At 43.9% G+C, this 27,191-nt stretch overlaps 1 protein-coding gene across 2 annotated transcripts in view; it reads left to right on the top strand.

Annotated features, from left to right (window-relative positions):
• Positions 1-27,191, top strand: part of CPQ (carboxypeptidase Q) — a 366,663-nt gene that overhangs the window by 274,065 nt on the left and 65,407 nt on the right. For both annotated transcript variants that reach the window (XM_033934451.1, XM_033934454.1), the window contains one exon: positions 16,036-16,237. In XM_033934451.1, the coding sequence (XP_033790342.1) occupies positions 16,036-16,237 (202 nt within the window). The remainder of the gene's footprint in view (positions 1-16,035; positions 16,238-27,191) is intronic.

Here is a 27,191-nt window from a genome sequence, read left to right as displayed (position 1 = left end):
GAAGGGTATAGATAGAGGATTACTAGGCAGGTCCTGGACCTGATGGGCCGCCGCATGAGCGGACTGCTGGGCTTGATGGACTTCTGGTCTGACCCAGCAGAGGCACTGCTTATGTTCTTATGGTATTGTGAGACATAGCATGGCATGCATAGTTCAGTAAAACACAGCATGGTAAACATAGTATGACAAGATTAGCAAAAATAGTTAGACAAGCATGCATGATGAAACATAGCTGGCTGTCGTGCTGAATGCTCTGGGCTGCTCCAATGGTCATGGATTTCCTATGAGCATCAGAGCAGTGTAGAGCATTCAGCGCACCGGCTGGAGCTCTAAAAGCCTTCTGCGCAGTTTTGTAAAAGTGTGTGTGTGGGGAGGTTAAAGTTAGATACGGCAATCAATACTACCGTATTTCCCCCATGTATAGGCCGTGGCTTATACATAGATTTTACTAACATGAGTACTGGGTGCGGCTTCCTTATATGGGGCAGCCTATCTAAAGACATCCCCCCTGTAAATCATCCCTCTCCCCCCATACCTTTTAAAATAGCTTCCCTCGCCGATAAATATCTCCCTCGCTGGACGACTGATGGCTGCCTCCTCCAATGTTCCGGCCAGCGGTGCAGGGCAGGAGTGATCTTTTCGGCATCCGGCCTGACCCCACACCACTTCCTCAATGCCTATACATGAGGAAATATGGTAAGTGCATAATGCAGTATTCAAATCCAAGCTAAAAGTCCACTTTTTCGATGCTGCCTTCAACTCCTAACTTCCATTTGTCATAAAATTACCTATGTTCATCCATTCATTCTCTCTGCAAGAAACTCCCTACCCCCCTGTATGTCCTGTCTGTCTGGCCAATTAGATTGTAAGCTCTTCTGAGCAGGGACTGTCTGTTGCGTGTTGATTATACAGCACTGCGTCACTTTTCAGCGCTACAAAAATGATAAATAGTAGTAGTAAGCACTATTCTGTAAAGGGCACATGCCTATTTTTGAGCCTCATTTATTGAACCTGATCCTATATGATTAGGCCTGTTCCATAGCAGGCTTAAATAAGTGGATGATTGTGGCAGTAACTGCATTAACACATGTATTTACCTTCACTGACTATACATGTTGCAGCACTGAATATATCTATTAACTGAAATGGTAGTGCTGGTGTTTAAATTAATATGGTTGAGACCACAGGCAAATATTAGGCCCTCTGTTTTTTATTATCTCTCAGTCCCTTGAGTGGTTAATCAGCAATACTTTACAAATGTGTAAATTATTTCCTCATGTAAAGAGGATCTATTGAATGATGAAATAGGATTCTCTAGTATCATAAGCATCAGTGACTGGCAGCTTCCAACTAGGCCAGATATAGATAAGGAAACAGATAACAATTCTGAGTCCTTCAGGCTGAATGAAACAGCCAAGGCTCTGCGGTATAATGAAATCATCAGAGAAATTAAAGTGTTTAACTTAAAGAAAAGCAAATGTCCTTTAGTATTCAAGTGTGAACCTCCTATAACAAAATTGGTTGATGGCTTCTTATATATGGATGACTCTTTGCAGATTGCTGGGGTTTGCTCTTTTTTTATTTCTGTCTCTAAACAAGTTGCTAACAGGAAAGCGTCTCTGCTTCTGCATATACCATAGTCACTGATATGGGTGTGAGGTATAACAAGATTCTTATAGCTCTATGTAATACATATGCATTCATTTCTATGTTCTGTACTCTTACACACTGTTTTGACTCTCTGGCTTCACCAGAAACCCACTGAGTATGCATGTATGACACTGAGTAGGGTTACCAGACATTTGGATTTATAATAATAATAATAACTTTATTTTTGTATACCGCAATATCACAAACAGTTCAGAGTGGTTCATAATGTAAGAGACTGTACATATACAGCGAAGATACAGAGAATTAATTGTCAAGTATAATGGTAATCAGTTTCAATTACGGGAGGGTACCGAGAGGGGAAGGAGAAGCTGGAGGAAAGGAAGTATATTGGATTGAGGGGGGAGGAAAGGGAAAGACCAAGGGAGGAGGAGAGGTGGTTATAGTTTGTTCCGTTTGGCCGGGATGGAAGGGGTTAGAGAAATTTATCAAAGAGGTAAGATTAGAGAGATTTCCTGAAGGATTGGTAGGATGGAGCAGATGAGATGAGGGAGGTAAGGCAATCATTCCATCTGCCAGCTTGAAAAAGAGAGAGTTCTGTTAAGGAATCTCCTGTAGATGCATCCCTTTGGAGATGGGTAGGCAAACAGATAGACATTGCGTATGCGGTTGGTACTCGGGATATGTCCTCTTTTCAGAGGACTGTCCCGGTGTCCAGACACCTTTCTAACTTGTAAGCAGTTTGTCCGGGTTTTCGGCTGAGGGCTGTGTCTGGGACGGCCTCCGAGCATGTGTGGATGTGACACAATGACATCATACGTATACGTGGGACATCATTGCGTCACATCTGCACATGCTTGGAGGCTCTCTCAGACACAGCCGTGAGCTTAAGAGGAAGTTTTGTGTGGGGGCGGAGCAGGACAGGGCTGGAGTGGAGTAGAGCGTTGCTGGGGAGTGGGGTCACATGTCTGGGTATTTACTTCGTGAAATCTGGTAACCCTAACACTGAGTATCATACCCAGATAGCTTTTGGATGCCATCAAGGACCCAGCACTGAATATTTGGGTCTAATTTAGCCAGTGGTTACCACATTTAAAGAAAAAAATACTGCTGTTGGCTAAATATTGCCCCTGTTGTTTCTATGTAGTGCCATATATCTGTTTGTTTCATGTATGTCTCTTTGCAGTTTTTGATTATATAATCTGCTTTAAACTCCTTTGGTTGGGTTTTCTGGGTCCCAAATTTTACTACGCAGTATTTAAAATGATTTAACCAGGCAGGAGAAGCTCCTGCCCAGTTAAATTACCTGAGGCCTCCTGATATGCCTTGATATGCAGCGGCATTTAACTGCTGAATATATCAGTGTCACTAAATATCACCATAGACCACCTCTGCACTGTCTGATTAGTGCAGAGGAGGAGCCATATTAAGATATAGGCACAAGATCCTTTATCCAAAATTTAAAAAAAACAAAATTTAACATTTCATTCAAATTATATTGCTCTAGTCCCCTAGTTTGGAAAGTGATTTTGTTTGAACTGCTTGAAGTATTTAATATTTACCTTATTTTGAAATTAAAAAAAAAGGTCTGGTGGCAAGTTTATGGTCTTATGGTTTGTCTTTTTCTGACTTAACATTACAATTCCAAAAACCAAAATATGCCTGACCCCAAGGATTTTGGATAAAGGATCGTGTAGCTGAATAAGTAAGTGGGCAAAATTAGGATAGCAAACATGTGGCCTAATTTTAACCACACAGCTAAATGGGCACTGGTCTGAATATTGGCCAGTGCTCAGTTAACTAATAGGCAGTGGCGTACCTAGGGGGGTGGGGGGCTAAGGGGGTGCACAGCTGGCCTGCCACAGGGGAAAGGCTGCCATTGCCGCGAAAGAAGCCGGCGCCCCTCCGAATTCGCCCTACTTCTTTTCCCACGGGCCGACCAACTTTAGCCGTCCGACGTCAATTCTGACGTCGGAGAGGACGTTCTGGGCGAGCCAATCGCTGCCTGGCTGGCCCGGAACGTCCTCCCCAACGTTAGAATTGACGTCGGACAGCCAGAGTTGGTCGGCCCGCGGGAAACAAGCAGGGCAAATTCGGCGCCGGCCTGTTTCCAATGGCCAGTGGCAGCCTTTCCCCGGCGGTGGTGGCAGCATGGTGGTGGTGGCAGCAGTGACATGGGGGAGGGCAGGGAGAAAGAAAGAAAGGGAGGGGGGGAGCCAGAAAGAAAGAAAGGGGGCAGGGTGAAAGAAAGAAAAAAATGGGGCATGGGGAGAGAGAAAGACAGACATACAGAAAGAAAGGGGGCATGGAGAGAGAAAGAAAGAAGGGGACAGGATGAAACAAAGAAAAAGTTGGGGGAGGGAATGAGGTCTGGAGGAGAGGAAGCATACAGGAGGCTGAAAAAAGGGAAGAAATATTGGATGCACAGTCAGAAGAATAAAGTGCAACGAGACTGATGAAATTACCAAACAAAGGTAGGAAAAATTATTTTATTTTCAATTTAGTGATCAAAATGTGTCCGTTTTGAGAATTTATATATACTGTCTATATTTTGCACTATGGCTCCCTTTTACTAAACCGCAATAGCGGTTTTTAGCGCAGGGAGCCTATGAGCGTCAAGAGCAGCGTGGGGCATTCAGCGCAGCTCCCTGTGCTAAAAAACACTATCGCGGTTTAGTAAAAAGGGAGAGAGTATATTTGTCTATTTTTGTATAGTTGTTACTGAGGTGACATTGCATAAAGTCATCTGCCTTGAACTCTTTGAAAACCCGCGGAATATAAATGATAATTAACATTTTCTCTGCGTACAGTGTGCTTTGTGTTTTTAAAATTTTATTGTTGGTAGATCATTTTGACTTGGCCACGAAGGTAAGGGGGAGGGAGGGAGGGAAGGGAGCTGCTGAAAGACATCTAGTAATCCTTGCAGGCTTGACTGTGCAGGGAATTATTTTTGTAAAATCATGTTTTGTTATGTGACTAGCATTATTTAGACTTTAATTTCTATGAATGAATAGAATGAAAATTATATAAAATTACTTGCTTGTTTTTATGTGTGTGCGCTGAAGGAAATGGAGAGAGAGTGGGCTGAGGACGCTGAAAGGAAATGAGAAACAGAAAGTGGGGAAAAGACGCTGATTTATAAATTGACAATTGTGCAGAATATTTTTTCTTTTTATACGTTAATATAATAAGTTCAATATAAAACAATTCAAGGCTTGTGTGGATGGAATCAGGTGGTTTGTGAGGATGAGGACCGAGCTTAGAAACATAGAAACACAGCTTACGGGGATTAGTCCAATAAAATGGTATTTTCTTATTTCTCATTATTTGTTTTATTTTATTTGTTAATTTGTAAAGTGGCGATTGTTATGTATCAGTTTTTTCAAATTTACATCTACTGTCTTTATATTTTGCACAGTATTAGAGGACATGTATTACTGTTTTTGTGGTGTTGCATTGTATGCAGAGTCTGGTTTCTTGGCAGTTCAGTTTAACTTTTGTCTACATATTTCTATTTTTAGTTTGTGATTATTCCATATTGGGCAAGGGTGTATCTGTCTGTGTGTATGAAAGGGACATGGCTTTCTGATAGCATCGACTGTACAAGATCAATTGACTGTGCAGGATCTGGTTTGTTTAGTTTTACAATGTATGTGTTGGTGTTCTAGTGCTCACTGCAGTATTTAAGATGCTGCCTTTTCCTAGGTACACTCTTGTTGTGCGATATGTAGATTGTTACTAAAAATCATATTTTTCATATAGATGGGGGGTGTCAAAAAATGATGGGCCCCGGGTGTCACATATGCTAGGTACGCCACTGCTAACAGGCATCTGGTTTCCTATCTCCCTACCTCCAAAGATGATGAAAGTTAGGGTTTGAGCCCCCTCCACCCCCATAGGCAAGAAGGCGATCATACAGTTGGGATAATGCCCTCTCACTCAAGGCTTTGTGGGTACTGTTAACACCAGAGGGCTGGTCACTAAGGATCATGGTAACCATTTTGTGGCTGGACTTGCAATAAGCAGGAGCAATTGGGAATTGTCCCTGCCCATATGGCCTCCTCTAGACCAGTGTTTTTCAACCTTTTTACACCTATGGACCGGCAGAAATAAAAGAATTATCCATCGGTCTGTGGACCAGCGGTTGAAGAACACTGGGCTAAGTCGTGGGCCAGACCCCGCCCATCTCTACCCAATCTCCACCCCAGACCCCGCCCCCATAATAGTACTAATTGCACCTTGCACGTCCTGTGCCTCATCTGGAAGCCTTCCCTCTGACGTTGCAACGTCAGAGAGAAGGCTTCCAGTTCAGGCGCAGCATGCCCATAGGAGCCACTGCCCGTGGCTTTGTGCACTGAATTAGTTAGGAAGAGGGAGCTGGCTCGAAGATAACGCCGTATTGATCGCACCGTGGACCGTCGGTTGAAGAACACTGTTTTGGGCCTGATGCACGTGCTAGCCCTGTGGACCGGCAGGAAATTTCTGTGGACCGGCACTGGTCCATGGACCGGTGGTTGAAGAACACTGCTCTAGACCACCAGGAACTTTCCAGGGAAGCCGGTGTGAGGTGGGGTGCTCAGACCCTGACTTGTGTCATCTTCGGGGGGGGGGGGTGAGGATGAGGAATTAGGATCAGGTGAGTATCAGAGGATACTTTATGTGGATCCTGACTGAATATTGGTCTGGACCCATATAAGCTCCATTGGGCAGTACGGTTGCAATTATCCCCACATATTCAGTTCTGGTGCCCAGATATGGCATGAATCTGTTTGTGGAGAGGATATGGTGTTTACATTTCTTCCAAATTGGGTTTCATCAAGCTCACAGTGTGGAATTATTGCTTGTGTTTGTTATAGATGAATTTAAAGAAGGCATAAGAACATAAGAATATAATATTGAAATCAATAAAAATACTTAAATATATATAAAAAAAAGAACATAAGAATAGCCTTACTGGGTCAGACCAATGGTCCATCAAGCCCAGTAGCCCGTTCTCACGGTGGCCAATCCAGGTCACTAATACCTGTCCAAAACCCAAGGAGTAGCAATATTCCATGCTACCGATTAAGGGCAAGCAGTGGCTTTCCCCATGTCTTTATCAATAACAGACTATGGACTTTTCCTCTAGAAACTGTCCAAACCTTTCTTAAAACCAGCTATGCTATCTGCTCTTACCACAACCTCTGGCAATGAGTTCCAGAGCTTAACTATTCTCTGAATGAAAAAAAAATTCCTCCTATTGGTTTTGTATTTCCTTGTAACTTCATCGAGTATCCCCTAGTCTTTGTAATTTTTGATGGAGTGAAAAATCGATCCACTTGTACCCGTTCAACTCCACTCAGGATTTTGTAGACTTCAATCATATCTCCCCTCAGAGATCTCTTTTCTAAGCTGAAGAGACCTAACCGATCTCAGGGAGGAGAGCAGGAGAGGATCAGCGCAGGGAGGAGAGGTGGTGAGCGAGTCGGGAGGCAGAACAGGGCGCTAGTAGCGCCGGAGAGGCACGTGGAGGACTTCGGGGTAGCGGCGAGAGTAGCTCCGCCCACCCCCACCGCGTCATCAGCCTAGCGACCGGGCTCCTCCATTAAAGGAGGCAAGCCAACGGGCGCAGCGCCGATCTCAGGGAGGAGAGCAGGAGAGGATCAGCGCAGGGAGGAGAGGTGGTGAGCGAGTCGGGAGGCAGAACAGGGCGCTAGTAGCGCCGGAGAGGCACGTGGAGGACTTCGGGGTAGCGGCGAGAGTAGCTCCGCCCACCCCCACCGCGTCATCAGCCTAGCGACCGGGCTCCTCCATTAAAGGAGGCAAGCCAACGGGCGCAGCGCCGATCTCAGGGAGGAGAGCAGGAGAGGATCAGCGCAGGGAGGAGAGGTGGTGAGCGAGTCGGGAGGCAGAACAGGGCGCTAGTAGCGCCGGAGAGGCACGTGGAGGACTTCGGGGTAGCGGCGAGAGTAGCTCCGCCCACCCCCACCGCGTCATCAGCCTAGCGACCGGGCTCCTCCATTAAAGGAGGCAAGCCAACGGGCGCAGCGCCGATCTCAGGGAGGAGAGCAGGAGAGGATCAGCGCAGGGAGGAGAGGTGGTGAGCGAGTCGGGAGGCAGAACAGGGCGCTAGTAGCGCCGGAGAGGCACGTGGAGGACTTCGGGGTAGCGGCGAGAGTAGCTCCGCCCACCCCCACCGCGTCATCAGCCTAGCGACCGGGCTCCTCCATTAAAGGAGGCAAGCCAACGGGCGCAGCGCCGATCTCAGGGAGGAGAGCAGGAGAGGATCAGCGCAGGGAGGAGAGGTGGTGAGCGAGTCGGGAGGCAGAACAGGGCGCTAGTAGCGCCGGAGAGGCACGTGGAGGACTTCGGGGTAGCGGCGAGAGTAGCTCCGCCCACCCCCACCGCGTCATCAGCCTAGCGACCGGGCTCCTCCATTAAAGGAGGCAAGCCAACGGCGCGCAGCCGTTCGGTGCGCGGCGAAGGCGAGCGGCAAAGGCGCTCGCCTTAGCGATCGCCTTTGCGAAGAGCCTTAAGAGGAGCCAAATCTAGGGCGACAGGACACCGTAGGGCAACTAGCGGCAACTCAGGCACCCTTATCTCAATCTCACATCCTACAGGGACCATCATCTTACATCCTACATCTCTCACCCTCAAATCGTTTCCCAAACTCTTCACCTTACACACCCAACTGCTTAGATCTCTCTGACACTCTAATCAACTCTACCTTCAGACGACCTAATCTTGCATACACTCATACTACCATACTATCTCCCTCTCTCTCCCATTTACTCTCTAGCACTTACTCTCTCTCACTTACTCTCTCTCACTTACTCGTTAACAGGACCTCATATATTACCGGATATGGCAGGGCGAACAAGAAGTGCGAAGTCTGCAAGCAAAATTGGCATTCCCTCCACTGAGGGAATCTGGGAGGTGACCTCAGCCTGTGTACAGACGGAGGAGAACCCAGGACCAGGGAAGGAGGTCTCTGTGCAGACCGAGGGCATCCCACAGCAGTACAACACAGTCTCTACTCAGACTGAGGAGGTCGGGCAGCAGGATGATGACATCATGCAGGAACTACGGAGCCTCAGGGAGGAAGTGAAACGCCTGAGAAACATTAGGGAGGATGAGGCCTACATCGATGGAGTATTGCAGGAGCTGTCCCAAATCACCGAACAGGCCCGTGACAGATCCCTCATTGAGACACCAGGAACGCCGACATTGAAACCAACTGTTGGAGTCCAGGAGATGGCTGGAGATGCTGACTCCTGGCAGCTAGTGACCTCCTCCACGGGCAAACATAGGAGACACCCCCCCCCCCCTATTTACACTCTCTTCACCTAATTCTTCTTTTTCTTACCAGGGTAGCTCCTCAACGACTCCACAACTTAACCTGAAGAACAGATTCCAGGCCTTGCAGGAAGAGACTACCGACGCAACACAGGAACAGGTTCAACACACGGCTCCATCTCTGGGGACACCGGATCGACCCCCCCAAAAGAAGCGCAGGATAATAGTCATCGGGGACTCCATGCTGAGGGGCACCGAGGGACCAATCTGCAGGCCGGATATGGAATCGAGGGAGATATGCTGTCTGCCTGGAGCCAAAATACGAGATGTGACTGCCTGTCTTGATAGACTTCTTAAACCCCAAGATCACTTCCCCATGCTGCTCATCCACATCGGAACGAATGACACAGCCAGGAACGCCCCGGAAGACATATCTAGAGACTTCGGAGCTTTGGGGGAGAGGCTGAAGCAGTCAGGAGCACAGGTAGTATTCTCTTCAATTCTTCCTGTTAGGGGCAAGGGAAAGGCCAGGGACGAGCGGATCCAGAGAACGAATGAGTGGCTGCAAGGATGGTGCCGGGACATGAACTTCGGATTCCTGAACCATGGAGAGGCGCTACAGGGACTTCAGGGACCAGATGGACTTCACCTGACCAGCAGAGGTAAGAACGTCTTCGGACATAGGCTAGCCCGCCTGCTTCGTAGGGCTTTAAACTAGGTAGGTTGGGGGAGGGTACCCACTTATATACCAGAGCAGTATGTAACAATCCTGATGAGGTGAGCCAAATCTCCGCTTCTGGGTCCGAGGTAAGTACCCACATTGCAAAAGATTCACTAGGAGACACTTTGACTCAAATGGGAAATTCCCCACAGGGGTTTAGCAAATACAAAGCGTGGAGAGCCATGTATGTTAATGCGCACAGTTTAGGGAATAAATTTCTAGAACTGGAAACAGAAATAGTGAATGCCAACCTGGACGTAGTGGCAATATCCGAAACCTGGTTCACAGACTCTCATGGGTGGGATATGACTATACCAGGATATAACCTGCTTCGCCAAGACAGAGAGGGAAAGTCAGGAGGAGGGGTAGCCCTCTACATCAAAGAGAACATCAAAACAACCAGGATCACAGATGTTAAGTACACCGGGGAATCCATCTGGGTAAACCTGGCCAGAGGCAGAGAAAAATGCCTGTATCTTGGAGTGGTATACAGACCTCCAAGACAATCGGAGGAACAGGACACGGAACTAATTGAAGACATAGAGAACATCACTCTACGGGGGGACACTGTTCTGCTAGGGGACTTCAACATGCCTGATGCAGATTGGAACACACTCTCAGCAACAACTTGTAGTAGCAGGAGGCTATTAACGTCCATGAAGGGAGTACGGCTCAATCAATTGGTACTAGAGCCCACTAGGGCCCAGGCGATCCTGGACCTGGTACTCACAAACGGGGAAAGCGTATCGGAGGTCTCAGTAGGAGAAACGCTAGCCACCAGTGACCACAACATGGTATGGTTCAACCTTAGGAAGGGCTTCCCTAGATCGCAAACAAAAACGAAGGTACTCAATTTCCGGGGCACTGACTTCGCACGCATGGGAGATTTCGTCCATCAAATGCTGCAGGACAAAGCAGTGACTGATAGTGTGGAGGATTGGTGGTCAACCCTGAAATTGACCCTACACGAGGCAACTGTCCGCTACATAAAATCAGTAAATAAACAACAAAGAAATAAGAAACCCCAATGGTTCACAGATGAGGTCTCGTACCTCGTCAAGGAGAAGAAAAAGGCATTTCTCTCCTACAAACATCCCGGGAAAGGGGAAGCTAACATTGAATATAAGACCAAGTCTGCAGCGGTCAAAACAGCGGTTAGGGAGGCCAAACTTCGAGTGGAAGAAACTTTAGCAAAGAACATCAAAAAAGGTGACAAATCCTTCTTTAAGTATATTAGTGACAGGAAAAAGAACACAGATGGGATAGTACGCCTTAGAACACCGGACGGAAATTATCTGGAAGCAGATTCTGATAAAGCCAAACTACTGAATGAATACTTCTGCTCAGTCTTCACCTGCGAGAAACCAGGGCATGGGCCACAGCTGGAAGCAACACCAAGCGCGGAAGACCCGTTTCAGAAATTTGAGTTCACACCAGCTGATGTTTACAGCGAACTGTCAAGACTCAAGGTGAACAAAGCCATGGGACCGGACAATTTGCACCCAAGAGTGCTCAGAGAGCTGGCTGATGTCCTGGCGGAGCCGTTATCCATGCTCTTCAATCTCTCCCTAAGTAAGGGGAGAGTCCCCCTGGACTGGAAAACAGCTAATGTCGTCCCTCTGCACAAAAAGGGTTGCAGGGCAGAGGCTGCGAATTACAGGCCGGTGAGTCTCACATCAATAGTGTGTAAACTCATGGAAACACTACTTAAACGTGAATTAGACACGATCTTGGATGAGGGGAACCTAAGGGATCCCAGTCAACATGGTTTTACCAAGGGTAGATCCTGCCAATCCAATCTCATAAGCTTCTTTGACTGGGTAACAGGAAAGCTAGACTCGGGAGAGTCTCTGGACGTCGTGTACTTAGACTTCAGTAAGGCTTTTGATAGCGTCCCACATCGCAGGCTGATAAGCAAAATGAAATCGATGGGGTTAGGCGAGACACTGACTACATGGGTCAACGATTGGCTGAGTTGCAGACATCAGAGGGTGGTGGTCAACGGCACCCTCTCTGAGACTTCGGAGGTGACCAGCGGAGTGCCGCAGGGCTCGGTCCTAGGTCCACTCCTTTTTAACATATTCATAGGGGACTTGACTCGAGGGCTTCAAGGTAAAGTAACATTATTCGCCGACGACGCCAAACTATGCAATATAGTAAGTGAAAGCAACTTGCAAGACAGTATGGCGCAGGACCTGCTTACATTGGAATGCTGGTCCTCGACCTGGCAGCTGGGCTTCAACGCTAAGAAATGTAAGGTCATGCACCTTGGTAGCGGTAATCCATGCAGAACTTACACCTTGAATGGAGAAACATTGGCTAGGACTTCAGTAGAACGAGATTTAGGAGTAATCATCAGTGCAGATATGAAGGCTGCCAAACAAGTGGAGAAGGCCTCATCCAAGGCAAGGCAGATGATGGGTTGTATCAAAAGAAGTTTCGTCAGCCGGAAACCTGAAGTCATAATGCCACTATACAGAGCCATGGTGAGACCTCATCTGGAATACTGTGTGCAATTCTGGAGGCCACATTACCATAAAGACGTGCTCAGAGTCGAGTCGGTTCAGCGGATGGCCACTAGGACGATCTCGGGGCTCAAGGGTCTCTCGTACGAAGAGAGACTGCACAAACTGCAGCTCTACACTCTTGAGGAACGTAGGGAGAGGGGGGACATGATTGAGACATTTAAGTACATCACAGGACGTGTCGAGGTGGAAGATGACATTTTCTTTCCCAAAGGACCCTCGGCCACAAGAGGACATCCGCTCAAACTCAGAGGAGGGAAATTTAATGGCGACACCAGGAAGTACTTCTTCACGGAAAGAGTGATAGATCGCTGGAACAAGCTTCCGGTGCAAGTGGTTGAGGCCACCAGCGTACCTGACTTTAAGAATAAATGGGACACCTACGTAGGATCACTACGAAGATCAAGTTAAAGAATTGGGTCATTAGCACACAGACTAAATTGGGTGGGTCAGTAGAGTGGGCAGACTTGATGGGCTGTAGCCCTTTTCTGCCGTCATCTTTCTATGTTTCTATGTTTCTAACCATTTTAGCTTTTCCTCATACGAGAGGAGTTCCATACCCTTTATCATCTTGGTTGCTTTTCTTTGAACCTTTTCTAGTGCCACTATGGACCAGATTCACAAAGCAAGCCAGTCGTGTACCGATCGGTTTGCAACCCCTTTACGATCAAATTTCTTTCCGGCCTGATTCACTTACCTCTCCTGTGATCCATTTTGAATCCGTGCATGCAAATGAGGTGAAACACATGCAAAGTAGGCAGGGACACGATTCACAACACCAAATTTCACATCCGATCAACTGAAGAAGTGACTGCTGGGGACCAGTCGAAAATGTCTTTCTGACTGGAAGACCTGCTCTCTGCCCTCTGCTCTGCATTCTCTCCTGCCTGCTCACCCTGAATGCCGCCCTGCTTATCACCGTGCTCTGGCCCGATCCCCCCTCTCCCCCACCCCGAATGCTGCCCTGCTCTTCCCAGCTTCTGTCTCCTGCTGCTCGCCCTGCTATGCCTTGATCTTTCCCGAATCTCTCCTGCCACATCGCTGTTCTCCTGCCCTTCCCCGCCCTGTGAGCCCGTGGTTTTAACCCGTGGGTTTAAAGCGGGTTAAACCCACAGGCTTGCAGGGCTAAAAACTAAAGTTTAAAAAGTTAAATAAAAATAAAAATTTGCGGCTGGGACGGGCATGCGCAGACCATCTACAAATGGTCTGCATATGCGCGCAGATCGCATAACAGCGATTCGTGCAGGCAGATGGGGGCATTCCTCCGATCGCCCCCATCTGCATATTTTATCGTCTTGAATTCGTTGGACCTGCCCGGATCGGGTCCGATCAGGCAGGTTGATGAATCTAGCCCTATATCTTTCTTGAGATAAGGACACCAGAATTGAATGCAATACTTCAGATGAGATCACACCATGGAGCGATACAGGGGTGCTATAACATTCTTAGTCTTGTTAACATCCCTTTTTTAATAATTCCTAGCATCCTGTTTGCTTTTTTGGCCACCGTCACACATTGGGCAGAAGATTTCATCGTATTGTCCACGATGATATCTAGATCCTTTTCTTGGGTGCTAACCCCTAAGGTGGTCCCTAGCATCCGGTAACTATGATTCAGGTTATTCTTCCCAATGTGTATCACTTTGCATTTGTCCACATTAAATGTCATCTGCCATTTGGACGCCCAGTCTTCCAATTTCTTAAGGTCCGCCTGCAATTTTTCACAATCCGCAACAGTTTAGTGTCATCTACAAATTTAATCACCTCACTCATCGTTCCAATTTATAGATCATTTATAATAAGTTAAATAGCACCAGTCCCTATGGCACTCCACTGTTTACTCTCCTCCATTGAGAAAAATGACATTTAACCCTACCCTCTGTTTTCTATCTGATAACCAATTCCTAATCCACAACTGAACTTTGCCACCTATCCCATGACACTTTAATTTTCTCAGGAGCCTCATGTAAGGAACTTTGTCAAAAGCTTTCTGAAAATCTAGATAACTATATCAACCAGCTCACCTCATCCACATGTTTATTCATACCTTCAAAGAAGTCAAGCAAATTGGTGAGGCAAGATCTCCCTTGGCTGAACCCATGCTGACTCTATCTCATTAAATCATGTTTGTTTACATGTTCCACAATTTTATTTTTTATAATTGTTTCTACCATTTTGCCTGGCACTGAAGTGAGGCTTACTGGTCTGTAATTTCCCGGATCTCTGTTGGAGCCCTTTTTAAAAATTGGTGTAACCTTGGGCACCCTCCAATCTTCAGATACTACAGACAATTTTAGCGACAAGTTACAAATCAGTAACAGGTCAGCAATTTCATGTTTGAGTTCTTTTAGTACCCTGGGATGTATACCATTCGGTCCAGGCAATTTATCACTTTTTTAACTTGTCGATTTGGCTTAGTACATCTTCCAGATTCACCGAGATTTCTTTCAGTTCTTCTACATCATCACCCTTGAAAACCATTTCTTACATCTTGTTCCATAAAGACCGAAGCAAAGAATTCATTCAGTCTTTCTACTGGATCAAAATGTTTGGTTTCTTTGGATATTTATGTACATTCAATTCAGTAGATTTGACATTGTTGTTAAAGAAATTACAGAATCTAGGATTAAGAGATGAAATGTTGCAGGGGTTTTCTTCATATGTATTGGAATGTTTTCTATGGGTAAAACATGGGATGACAATTGCAAAGGAAATATTGGTAGGGAGGGGGAGTCCCTCAGGGGTCTGCCCTCTCAGCTGTATTGTTTAATATTTACATGGCTGCTATAGGAGGAATGTTTGAAACAGTAGATGTACATTATAGGCTATATGCGGATGATATACTGGGGCGGAGGGGTTCCTTTAGTAGATGGATATCAAGGATTAGAATCAAGGTTGAATTTTTACATGGTGAATTATGTGGCTTGGAAGACACAGCATGTATTACAATTTACTGTTAGTAAAACTGAGGTGATGCTTGTGGGAAGAGAAGTAGATGTGATGTGGCCAAATTATTTAAATGTGATAGGTGTATGGCTGAATTTTAAGCAAGAAATATGTTTGTTGGGAGTGATTTTAGATTTGACTTTGTGCATGAAATTTATCGCATACTATTCAAACTGGATTTGCACAGTTATCACCTTTTGATGTTTGTGCTGCTGTGTAAGGAACGATTCTATCCCAGTTAGACTACTGTAATGCCTTATAACTGGGTATATCTTCTACAAGGCGTAAGGCTCTACAGTTATTGTTGAATGCTGCAGCAAGGATGATTACTGGTGCTACTAGGTCAACCCATATCATCCCAATTTTGGCTGCCATTTAAAGGTACTGGCAATTATTCATTAGGCTGGGTACCATACTGCTCCAATATATTTTCATCAGTTATTGGAGGTGTATTGGCCAGCAAGAAGCCTAAGGTTAAAACATGAAATGTTGTTATCAATAAACAGAGGGGTAAGATTGCATTACGCTACTTCCAAGGCTTCAAAGCTTTCTGTTGCTGGAGTAAAACTCTAGAATGCATAATTACATGCTAGGTAGGCTGTATTTAAGAAACTTTAAAGACTCAGCTTTTTGTAACAGCATTTATGTGAAATTGAACATTATAGGAGCAAAGATACTTTTAGCAATCTGACAGCTTTTGATGTATGTCTAGTTATGTTTCTGATATATTTTGTGTATGTTTAGATAATCTTTATTCTGCCTAATTCTCAAGTGGTATACATTTAAAAAATAACTAAAAATAATTCTGGCTGCAGGGTCAGCATTAAAAAAAAAAAAAAATCACTGACCACAACAGGCTGAATATTGATTAAACTGTTTACAGGGTGTGAATTGTTTCTGTCCTTATGACATAATGTTTTCAGTGGAACATGTAATCTCATGATCATCCTTGTTTATATAGGAGAACATCTTTGATTTTGACTTAGTGATGGAGTCAGATACTGGCACCTTCATGCCTCTTGGCCTGCAGTTTACTGGGAGGGATAAAGCTCGTGCAATCATGAAGGAAGTCATGATGCTGCTGCAGCCAATTAACATTACCAGTCTGTATGAGCATGGCGAAGGAACTGACATCGACTACTGGATGGAAGCTGGAGTCCCAGGTAAGATCATTAGCTAAGCAAAAAGGAAAACGCAATACTTTGCATCAATAAATATACACTGAAATTGTCTGAAAATCTAGGGCTCTCTTCACTCATGATATATTTTTAGTATCTTGAGAAAATAGTTCAAACAGGAAGAGGAAGAGATTTTATATAAATAATAATAATAATTTTATTTCTTATATACCGCTATACCAGAAGTTCAAAGCGGTTTACAACAAAGTACATACAGACAGTGTTTGAGATACAAGATAAAAACAATCAATCTGAAACACAACAACAGTTAAAAGAGTACATCAGTTAAATCTAAATTCTAAAAGTTAGAGCAGTGGCGAGAATTGGCGGCGGGACCTGGGTAGGGATTTGGGGGGGGAAAACTTTCTGTTAACTACCCTGAGACGCACTGCGGGCTTGGTCCATAGTGCTGACTTACGTGAATGTCATTTTCACACTGTTCTGAGGGCCTATGCTTCCCAGAGTCAGGCATACCATATGGGTTGTATTGATACTCAATTATGCATCCGCTGTTCGGTGGAGGTAAACTCTTACTTTCATGGTATTTGGAGTTGTGAGGGATTTCAGATATTCTGGACGGAGCTGGCCTCCTTTTTACAGGGCTTGTTGCAGACCCCTGTGCCATTCTCAGTGCAGTCTATGCTGTTTGCCCATTTCTCTTTCTTGAATATGTACACTTCTTATGAAAAATTATTTCTTAGTAAATGTTTTATTTTGGGGAAGAAATGTATCTTATGTTGCTGCTTTCTTCTGAACCACCTTCTTTTTGGTATTGGAGGAATCGCCTTCATGAACTGCTGGGTTGGGAGGCCCGTTTGGCCTGTTTTTCTCGACGCCGGAGCAGAGACTTTTTTCACACTTGGACTCCATATTTTAACATTTTGACTCCTGAGAGTCGTAGCCGTGTTTTGAATAGACTTCACCTCTGACTCTGTGCTTCTAAGTGTCTTTGCTGATCCCTGCCTACGAGTTTCTGTATCTGTGGGGGGATGGGGAAGGGAGGGTGGGGGGTGGGGGATTCTTTGCTGTGGGGTGGGGGTGAGGTGGGTCCGGGGAGGGCATAAGAGTCCAGTCCTCCGCGGTTGTTGATGAAAATGCATACCATGGTTGTTACTGTTGTGTTTATTTTTGCTTAATAAAATAGATTTGAACATAAGATGTGGACAACTGTTGGGAATTAATAATGAGATAGGTAGAACATAATTTGAGATTTAGAAATTGTCCAAACAGACGTGTCGTCAGTAATTTTCTAAAGTCAATGTAAGAAGTGGCCTCAAGTATGGGTTTTCCAAGCCATGTGTTCAATTTAGCTGCCTGGAATGATAACATTCTATCAGAAAACTTCTTGTATTGACATGATTTCAGGGAGGGATAATTAAATAGATTTATTCAGCGGGTGCTCTTATTAGAACAGTTTAAAGTGAGAGGCAAGATAAGCTGGTAGCATCCCCAAAACAGCTTTGTAGCTAATGCAGGCAAACTTGAAGAGAACTCTAGGTTCCACAGGCAACCAGTGGAGTTTCTGAAAGTAAGGGGTAAGGGGTAATGTGTTCCCCTTGGTGTAATGTGTTCCCCTTGGTGTTTTTAAACCAAAGATTAGACGGACCGCAGTGTTCTGAATCAATCTCCGTTTATTAAGTGTCTTTTTATAAGCTCCAAGATACAGTGGTATAGTCAAAGTGGTTTATATTTATTATAATAAGCAAAGCAAAAGAACTAAACTATATATACATATGAAATAAACAAATTATATAGTAAACGACCCCTATAGGAAGATGCAGTCAATTTCACAAAAAGTGGAGAAAAAGAGACTTTCTGGGGAGCCTTTTCTTAATTTCTTTTGTTATATTTTTGCTTGATTGTTGCTGTTTTGTGAGGAACATTGGTGCCAGGACTCTTGAAATTGCTCAGTGTAAAGCAGGGCCACTGTCGAGCCTGGCAGATGAACTAAGGATGTGTGGATTGTTTCCTTACAATGAGCGTTCAATTTCACATAAAGTGGAGAAAAAGAGACTTTCTGGGGAGCCTTTTCTTAATTTCTTTTGTTATATTTTTGCTTGGTTGTTGTTTTATGAGGAACATTGGTGCCAGGACTCTTGAAATAGCTGATTGCGAAATGGGGCTGCTGTCGAGCCTAGCGGATGAACTAAGGATGTTCCTTAACAATGAGCGATTTTGGATATGTTTTTTGAGGCCAATGACTGTATTGGTGTCCCTGTTTGCACGAGTCAATGCAACTTATTGTGGGGCCAACATTTTTGAGGTCTCTTTTTCTCCACTTTTTGTGAAATTGATTGTATCTTCCTGTAGGAGTCATTTACTGTATAATTTGTTGTTTGGGTATTTTATATTTATTATATACAGGTACTTTCTCTGTTCATAGTGGGCTCACAATGGTAAGTTTTGTACCTGGGGCAAGGGGAGGGGTAAGTGAATAACCCATGGTCACAAGGAGCTGCAGTGGGATTTGCGCCCAGTTTCCCCTGGCATTGCTCTAACCATTAGGCTACTCCTCTAAAATCACAAATAGAAATGGGTTTAAAAGCAGATTTCTAAAACTAAAAGATAATATTTGTTTCAGCCTGAATAAAACAGATTTGGAATATATGAGAAGTATGCCTCCATAACCACCCTATTTGATATTCACCACAGAGAGGCCTACAAACATCCATTCAGCAAATATATAAACTCCTTTTATTTATTTCTGGCACTCACAAGTCCTGCAAGTATTTACCTCTGCCTGAAGCCAATGTGATTCTGGCAAGCATGTGACCACACCACACAGCATCCTTTGTGGTGTACAGTTGTTTTTAAAGTTTAAAAATGTCAGTTTCTATTTTTCATAAACAAGAGTTGCGCTGCTGTGTTTCAGGACTTCATATACACTCATGGGTCTTCTCTGGTAATTCATAACTAGTTGAAAAGGATACAGAAACATATCAGTCTATGGAGTGCACACAGTAGAGAAGAGAAAAGAGACAGAGGAGGGATAGTGGTCCAGGAGGTGAGGTGAGTAAAGGCAGAGTAAATGGAGTTGGTAAGGTGGAGGAGGAAGGAAGAGAACGAGGCCTGTGAATGAATGGGCCTGCCTCTTCTGCCAACCACAACTCCAAAGTCCATGACCTATATTCCCTTTAAGCAGAGCACCTGAGCAATCGCTCATTCATTTTACGTGGTCACTCACAAAAAATACCAACCCAATTTTCAAACCAAATTAATCTATAAACAATGGCATAGTAAGCGGGGTGCTGTTCAACAACAGGGAGGAGGGCGACGAAAATGATAGGAGGCTTGCGCCAGAAGACGTATGAGGAGAGACTGGAAGCCCTGAATATGTATACCCTAGAGCAGGGGTGTCAAAGTCCCTCCTCGAGGGCCGGAATCCAGTCGGGTTTTCAGGATTTCCCCAATGAATATGCCTGAGATCTATTTGCATGCACTGCTTTCAATGCATATTCATTGGGGAAATCCTGAAAACCCGACTGGATTGTGGCCCTTGAGGACCGACTTTGACACCTGTGCCCTAGAGGAAAGGAGAGACAGGGGAGATATGATTCAGACGTTCAAATACTTAAAGGGTATTAACGTAGAACAAAATCTTTTCCAGAGAAAGGAAAATGGTAAAACCAGAGGACATAATTTGAGGTTGAGGGGTGGTAGATTCAGGGGCAATGTTAGGAAATTCTACTTTACGGAGAGGGTAGTGGATGCCTGGAATGCGCTCCCGAGAGAGGTGGTGGAGAGTAAAACTGTGACTGAGTTCAAAGAAGCGTGGGATGAACACAGAAGATTTAGAATCAGAAAATAATATTAAATATTGAACTAGGCCAGTTACTGGGCAGAATTGCACGGTCTGTGTCTGTGTATGGCCGTTTGGTGGAGGATGGGCAGGGGAGGGCTTCAATGGCTGGGAGGGTGTAGATGGGCTGGAGTAAGTCTTAACAGAGATTTCGGCAGTTGGAACCCAAGCACAGTACCGGGTAAAGCTTTGGATTCTCGCCCAGAAATAGCTAAGAAGAAAAAAAAATAATAATGATTTAAATTGAATCAGGTTGGGCAGACTGGATGGACCATTCGGGTCTTTATCTGCCGTCATCTACTATGTTACTATGTTACTATGAATGGACTGAATAAAATGGAGCCTACAATAAATAAGGCATATTGATATGCATTAGCAATGCCTTTTTGTAAATCTAGTCATAGATGTAGTAGATCTCACTTGTGCCTTGTTTGATCTATCTTGTGCTCTGGCAGGAGAGGGGGTGGGAAGTAAAGGGAACCATGGTATAATTTTCCCACTCTGCCCCATCTTCTCTTCCCCCCCCCCCCTTTTCCTTCTGTAGTCAAACAATTCAAATTTGAGCTCTCTGCAGTATGAATGTTCTGATGGGAATTTTAACCTCCTACATTTAACATCTGGGGTATGAGCACGGAGCTATGGTAGTTTCTGTGCAGATTCTTTGTATCCCTTCTCTTTCATAAATGAGTTAAAAAAATAAAAAAGAAGAGATCTCATTATAATGGACTTCAAGGGACCTGGAAAAACAGTCCGTTATATCCAGAGTTGCATTTTTAAAAAACTTTATTTAGGTCAACTTGAAACAACGTACAATCGATGAACAACAGTCTCTGCACAAGCATATCAGCAACATCAATAGCAAAACTCAGCAAAACATTGGTATGGCACGAAATGATTGCAAAACCAGAACACTAAAAGATGTTCTAAAGCACTGTGTCGCACTGTCCTGGAAAGAAAAATAATCTGTCATTTTTCTTCTGGGCTGCATTTTGATACTGTATCACCAGCAAGCCTTCTCCGACGCAGCTGCAGCTCGTGAGAGGAGCCGCCAACGCGGCTTTTAACTTAGAAATAAACTTCAGCCGGTAGGGCCGTATTTCCTGGATGGAGGACTGCCACTTCGATGGCTTGAGGAGGTGGAGAGCAGGGAGGCCAGCGCTTTTCAATTTCTCTGTCAGCCACTGGCACAGCTAAGCGCACATGCGCACTCCTGCCGGCCACGGACCTACGGATCACGCAGGTAGGAGTGCGCATGCATGCTTAGCGTTTTATTATAGTAGATTACCATTTCCATTCTTATAACAGTGGAGCAAGAGAGGAGGGAGCAAACTGTTCCCCATGCTGCTTTTTTTTTTTTTTTCTCTCAGCAGCTCATAAATTATACTGTCATTAAAATGAAATCATTCTGTATATTACAACGACGAAAATAAAACTCACTGATAGCGTTTCACAACTCAAGCTCATTTAAACCCTGTTTTTCATAAAAGTACACGTTAACAATATAAAGGACAAAACATAAGAACATAAGATGTTATATTGCCGTTGCTTCACAAAAGGAATGTTTCGGTGCTGCTTTTGTTTTGTGATCAGCGGTCCAGTTTTCATTCTCTGTCAGCAATAAAATATTAGGGAAAAAATGGGCAAAAGCTGTGGTACAGAAACACAAAAATACACTCCAACTCTGCCAAAAACCTAAACTAGCCCTCCAGCCGACCTCAGCGTTTTGTTTTCGTCGGGGGATAGGTTCCTGAAGAAGGGCTTCTCCCCGAAACCAGCGCGATTAAACCTGCTCTCCTGGCGCATTTTTCCTGTGTTATAGTTCTGTTATTTTACAGATAAGTACTTGATTTTTGCCTTGTATGGTGTAGTTTGATTTTCTGTTGCATTTTTCAGGGGGTTTGGCTGGCAGGGTTCGTTCAGGGGTTGCTCAGGTCACATGGTTTATTCACCTGTTGATTTATTGGTTTAATTGGTGGAAATTTTCACTTTGATTTTCAGCACACTTAGGGTGCTCTATGATGGCGTGCGGGTGAGGGTTTATCACCTCTACCTAGAAGTGAAGTGTTGGAGCTGGACTCCTATCGCTGGTGGTTCACACTGAGAGCACCCTTTATTTTGATATCATTCACATTATATTGTACGTGGTTTGTGTGGTTGGCACAGCCTGTGTTCCTTAGCGTCCCCTTAACGAACCTTGAAGTGACTAGGTCTGCCTTTTTTTGGTGGTACAGAAACAAGCAAAGCCTTGCTCATCTGCATCCAGTTGGTATAGAAAATTTTAAGAAATGATAAATAAACGATAAACCAGGTTATGGTGAAAAGAGTCTGTCTCGGGTGCTTCATTGACGGTACATGTAAATCTCCCATTCTCTGTCATCGGTTTCACTGAAAAAGCTCTCTATAGTATGTTTCTGAATAAATTATATTTCCAATTATGTTGTGCATGATTTCAAATCTTATAATTCACTGCAATTTCATTATGATAATATCTTTCAAATAAGACAGAGTTAAAGCATATACTGTACTATGTTATATTAAAGGACACTTTAGATTTAAACTTCCCAACAAGGACTACCACCATTTCACTAAATCTATGTTGGCTTCCTCAGGGGATTTATATCAATAAGCCCTTCCACTTCTTTTTTTATCTCTTTCCTGCAACAAAATCAGAAGCAGTGTTTGATCAAACTCAGAATTTTAAGACACTCACAATATCATCCACTTCTTGTTATCCAAAACGGCAGTAGAAATGTCAGATGTTGGGGTTTAAAACCGAGCTATCGATGCATCATATGCTAATTAGAGCTAACATTATTGCTTAAATTTAAAGAAACACATTCCAGTCTATCACAAAGTCTAATTCAGTGGTCTCAAGCTCAAACCCTTTGCAGGGCCACATTTTGGATTTGTAGGTACTTGGAGGGCCTCAGAAAAAAATAGTTAATGTCTTATTAAAGAAATTACAATTTTGCATGAGGTAAAACTCTTTATAGTTTATAAATCTTCCCTTTTGGCTAAGGGCTCCTTTTACTAAACTGCGATAGCGGTTTTAGCGCACGCTTAGCAAGCGCTACATTGCCGCACACACTAGACGCTAATGCCACCATTGAGCTGGCATTAGTTCTAGCCACGTAGCGCTGGGTTAGCACACACTAATATTCTGCACGCGCTAAAAATGCTATTGCAACTTAATAAAAGGAGCCCTAAGTCTTAATAATATTGTAATTTATAGCTAAAGAGACATATGATTAAGAAACTGTTTTATTTTACTTTTGTGATTATGATAAACATACCGAGGGCCTCAAAATAGTACCTGGCGGGCCGCATGTGGCCCCCCCCCCAGGCCACGAGCTTGAGACCACTGGTTTAAACCAACAGGTTCAAGTGTACAAAGCTTGAAAATCCAGTTAGCCTTCCGCTGTTGTAAACGTTTTTCACGATCTCCCCCATGTTTATGTGGTAATTCTTTGTCAATAACATAATATCTTAAATCAGGGGTGTCCAACCTGCGGCCCCATGAAGTATTTTGTGCGGCCCTGGTCAAGGAAGATGTAGTGTTTTCCTCTGCTTCCTCCGAGTGTTTTCCGTCTTGCCGGCTCCCTCCTCTGTCTTGCTGCAGTGTTTGCACGGCCCCAGAAAAATTTTTTTCGGACAATGCAGCCCAGGGAAGCCAAAAGGTTGGACACCCCTGTCTTAAATCATTAAGGCCCATATTCTATAAACAGTGCCTTAAGTTAAGCACCTAACTTAAGTGGCAAACACCATTTTAAAATGTGTTGTTTTTTTAATGATAGCGCCTACCAACAACTAGTAAAACAGTCCCTGAATTGTGGCTGTGGAGACACTTTACAATACCTAATGCCGCTGTAGGCATGGCTAACGCCTACAGTAGCATTAAGCATCTCAAAGAGCCTATGAAGCTAATGACCTAGTTCCTTAACTCGACCCTCGTAGGGATCCCACTAGGACGTCCCATTTATTCTTAGGCGTGAGTTAGGTGGACGTAGGGTTACCATATGGCTCCAGAAAATGGAGGATGGATTGAGACATCTGGGTTTTACTTCCATTGCTTTCAGTGGATTAAACCGAGATCCCTCAATCTGTCCTCCTTACTTCCATTGCTTTCAAAGGAAGTAAAACCCGGATGTCTCAATCTGTCCTCCTTTACTGGAGCCAAATGGTAACCCTATGTCTACCTAACTCACGCCTATCAATCATCCAAACCATGCTCAAAGCAGACCTGCTTTACAATGCCTATAAGACCTTCTGCCTCTTTTACAAAGCCAGGCAGCAACGGCCCCAAAGCTCTTTAAATCTCTATGGGCTTCGGGGCCATTAGTACAGCACAGCCGCTAGCGCGGCTTTGTAAAATAGGCTGCTAATTTTACAATTGCTATGTAGTTCATTAGATCACTCTGTGGCACACTAGTTAGACCTATAGCCTTCCACCCTGACATTGCTGGTTCAAATCCCACTCATTCCCTGTGACAGAAGAGAAATTTTAAAAAAGATTTAAAAAATCCAATTAAAAAATAAACTATAGTGGTGCCAGCATTTCACCGCTTACAATTTTAATGAAAAACAGCATAAAATCACCATTCAGAAATATATTATGGAGAGTTTTTTCTGCGAGACTGATGAAAGAGAACAGGACCTATTTATAAATGAGTCATGTTTGGTCTTCTATTTGGTTGCTGAGGTCTTCTTTTTCTCTCTCTTTTTGTCAATTATATTTGAGTCTTGTGCTAGTTTATTTATTTTTTAACCACATTTAGAGCACTTTTTCACTGCTTTTGGGCTTAGTTTTACATGTAAGCTTCCTTAGCCTCCCTCTTCCCCCCCCCCCCCCCCCTAGCTTTGTCCTTTTATTAAGTTGAAGAACCTGAACAGAATGCCAGATACAACACTGGACTCACTGTTGTGAAAACTGAATAGAGCATAAAGGTCTTTATCTGCTGGCATGTACTATGTTATAAAGGTTGAGAAAGCACCAAACTGATATCCTACCCCAGGCACAAAATCCCTTGCTACAGATTTGGAAATAAAATGTAATGAACTATAAATTTGCCTCTTCTTTTGATGATTGAGATTCTATGTGAAACAACTTGGATGAGATCATCTTTTCATCTGCATGATTTATAATACCCTAAAACTAGTGGTTCAGAACAACAACAAATTCCCACTGTTTTACTCTAAAGAATGGCTACAAAAATAAATACTTCAGTTTATCTCTGGCATTTTCATGCCTTCTGTATGTGCCAGAGATACAGGATAAGAAATTGTGGTCTAGTTACAGCACTGATCTATGATTTAAGAAGAATGCAAGGATGTTGAATTTGAGTCTCCCTTATATCAAAGACTGTGTGAGTTGGGTAAGTCCTCATGTTGTCTTATACCTGTTTTTCCAGCTTCTGATTTTAGGTTTTAACCCATAAATACCAATAAAACACTCCCCAATGCAAAAACAAAATAAAAAAATTAAGGAGCCCTTTTACTAAAGAGCATTAAGCTTAGGGGGAAATTTTATAAGAGGCGCCTAAAAATAGGTGTGTAAATAAATAGGCGCCTAAATTTAGGTGCCTAACTTACCCTCCCTTTTATCAACTGACCTAGAGGTTTTTAGCGCGGGTCAGATCCCGCAGGGAGATCCCTTGCTGTGATAAGCTCAGCGGCAACCCGATTCAGTAACTGGCGTCTATAACATGGACGTCGGTTAGAGAATCGGGTTCATAGGCGGGCGCAGGCGCGATTCTCAAAAGCTGCTTAGGTGGCTTCTGAGACTGGGCGTCCTATACAGAATCTGGGCCTAAGTGTTCCCGCATAAACGCATGAGAGGCTCCTGAGAAAATTAAAGTCATGGGATAGATGGCAAAGTTCAGTTGTGGATAAAGAATTGGTTATCAGACAGAAAACAGAGGATTGGGTTAAATGGGCATTTTTATCAATGGAGGAGAGTAAACAGTGGAGTGCTGCAGAGATCTGTACTGGGATCGGTGCTATTTAACTTATTTATAAATGATCTGGAAATTGGAACGATGAGTGAGGTATTTAAATTTGCAGATGACCCTAAACTGTTCAAAGTTGTTAAAACGCATGCAGATTGTGAAAAATTGCAGACAGACCTTAGGAATTGGAAGTCTGGGTGTCCAAATGGCAGATGAAATTTAATGTGGACAAGTGCAAAATGATGCACATTGGGAAGAATAACCCAAATCACAGTTACTGGATGCTAGGGTCTACCTTAGGGGTTAATGCCCAAGAAAATGATCTGGATGTCATTGTAGACACTACGATGAAACCTTCCACCCTATGTGCGGCGGCGGCCAGAAAATCAAATGAGATACTAGGAATTATTAAAAAGGGATGGTTAACAAGACTAAGAATGTTACAATGCCTCTGTATCGCTCCCTGGTTCAACCTCACCTGGAGTACTGCATTCAATCTTGGTCTCCTTATCAAAAGAAATAGATAGCGGTACTAGAAAAGGTTCAAAAGTATAGTGACACTAGAAAAGGTTGAAAGAAGAGTGACCAAGATGATAAATGGGATGGAACTCCTCTTGTATGACAAAAGACTAAAATGGTTAGGGCTCTTCAGCTTGGAAAAGAGACGGCTGAGGGGAGATATGATTGAAGTCTACAAAATCTTGAGTGGAGTAGAACAGGTACAAGTGGATCAATTTTTCACTCCATCAGAAATTACTAAGGGACACTCGAAGTTACAGGGAAATACTTTTAAAACCAATAGGAGGAAATATGTTTTCACTCAGAGAATACATAAGTTGTGGAACACATTGCCAGAGGTTGTGGTAAGAGCAGCTAGCGTAGTTGGTTTTAAGAAGGGTTTGGATAATTTCATAGAGGAAAAGTCTATTGTCTGTTATTGAGAAAGACATGGGGCAAGCCACTGCTTGCCCTTGATTGGTAGCATGGAATGTTGCTACTCTTTGGGTTTTCGCCAGTTAGTATTGATCTGGATTGGCCACCGTGAGAACGGGCTACTGGGCTTGATGGACCGTTAGTCTGATCCAGTAAGGCTATTCTTATGTATGTATTTGCCATGGTGTAATGACAACATTAGCACATGACCTGCATTAAAACATTTTTTTTTAAATCCTCCCATAAGTACCACATTAATTCT

This window comes from Geotrypetes seraphini, chromosome 2 (assembly GCF_902459505.1).
Source record: "Geotrypetes seraphini chromosome 2, aGeoSer1.1, whole genome shotgun sequence".
Lineage (NCBI taxonomy): Eukaryota > Metazoa > Chordata > Amphibia > Gymnophiona > Dermophiidae > Geotrypetes > Geotrypetes seraphini.
This window is presented reverse-complemented; position numbering and strand designations above follow the sequence as displayed.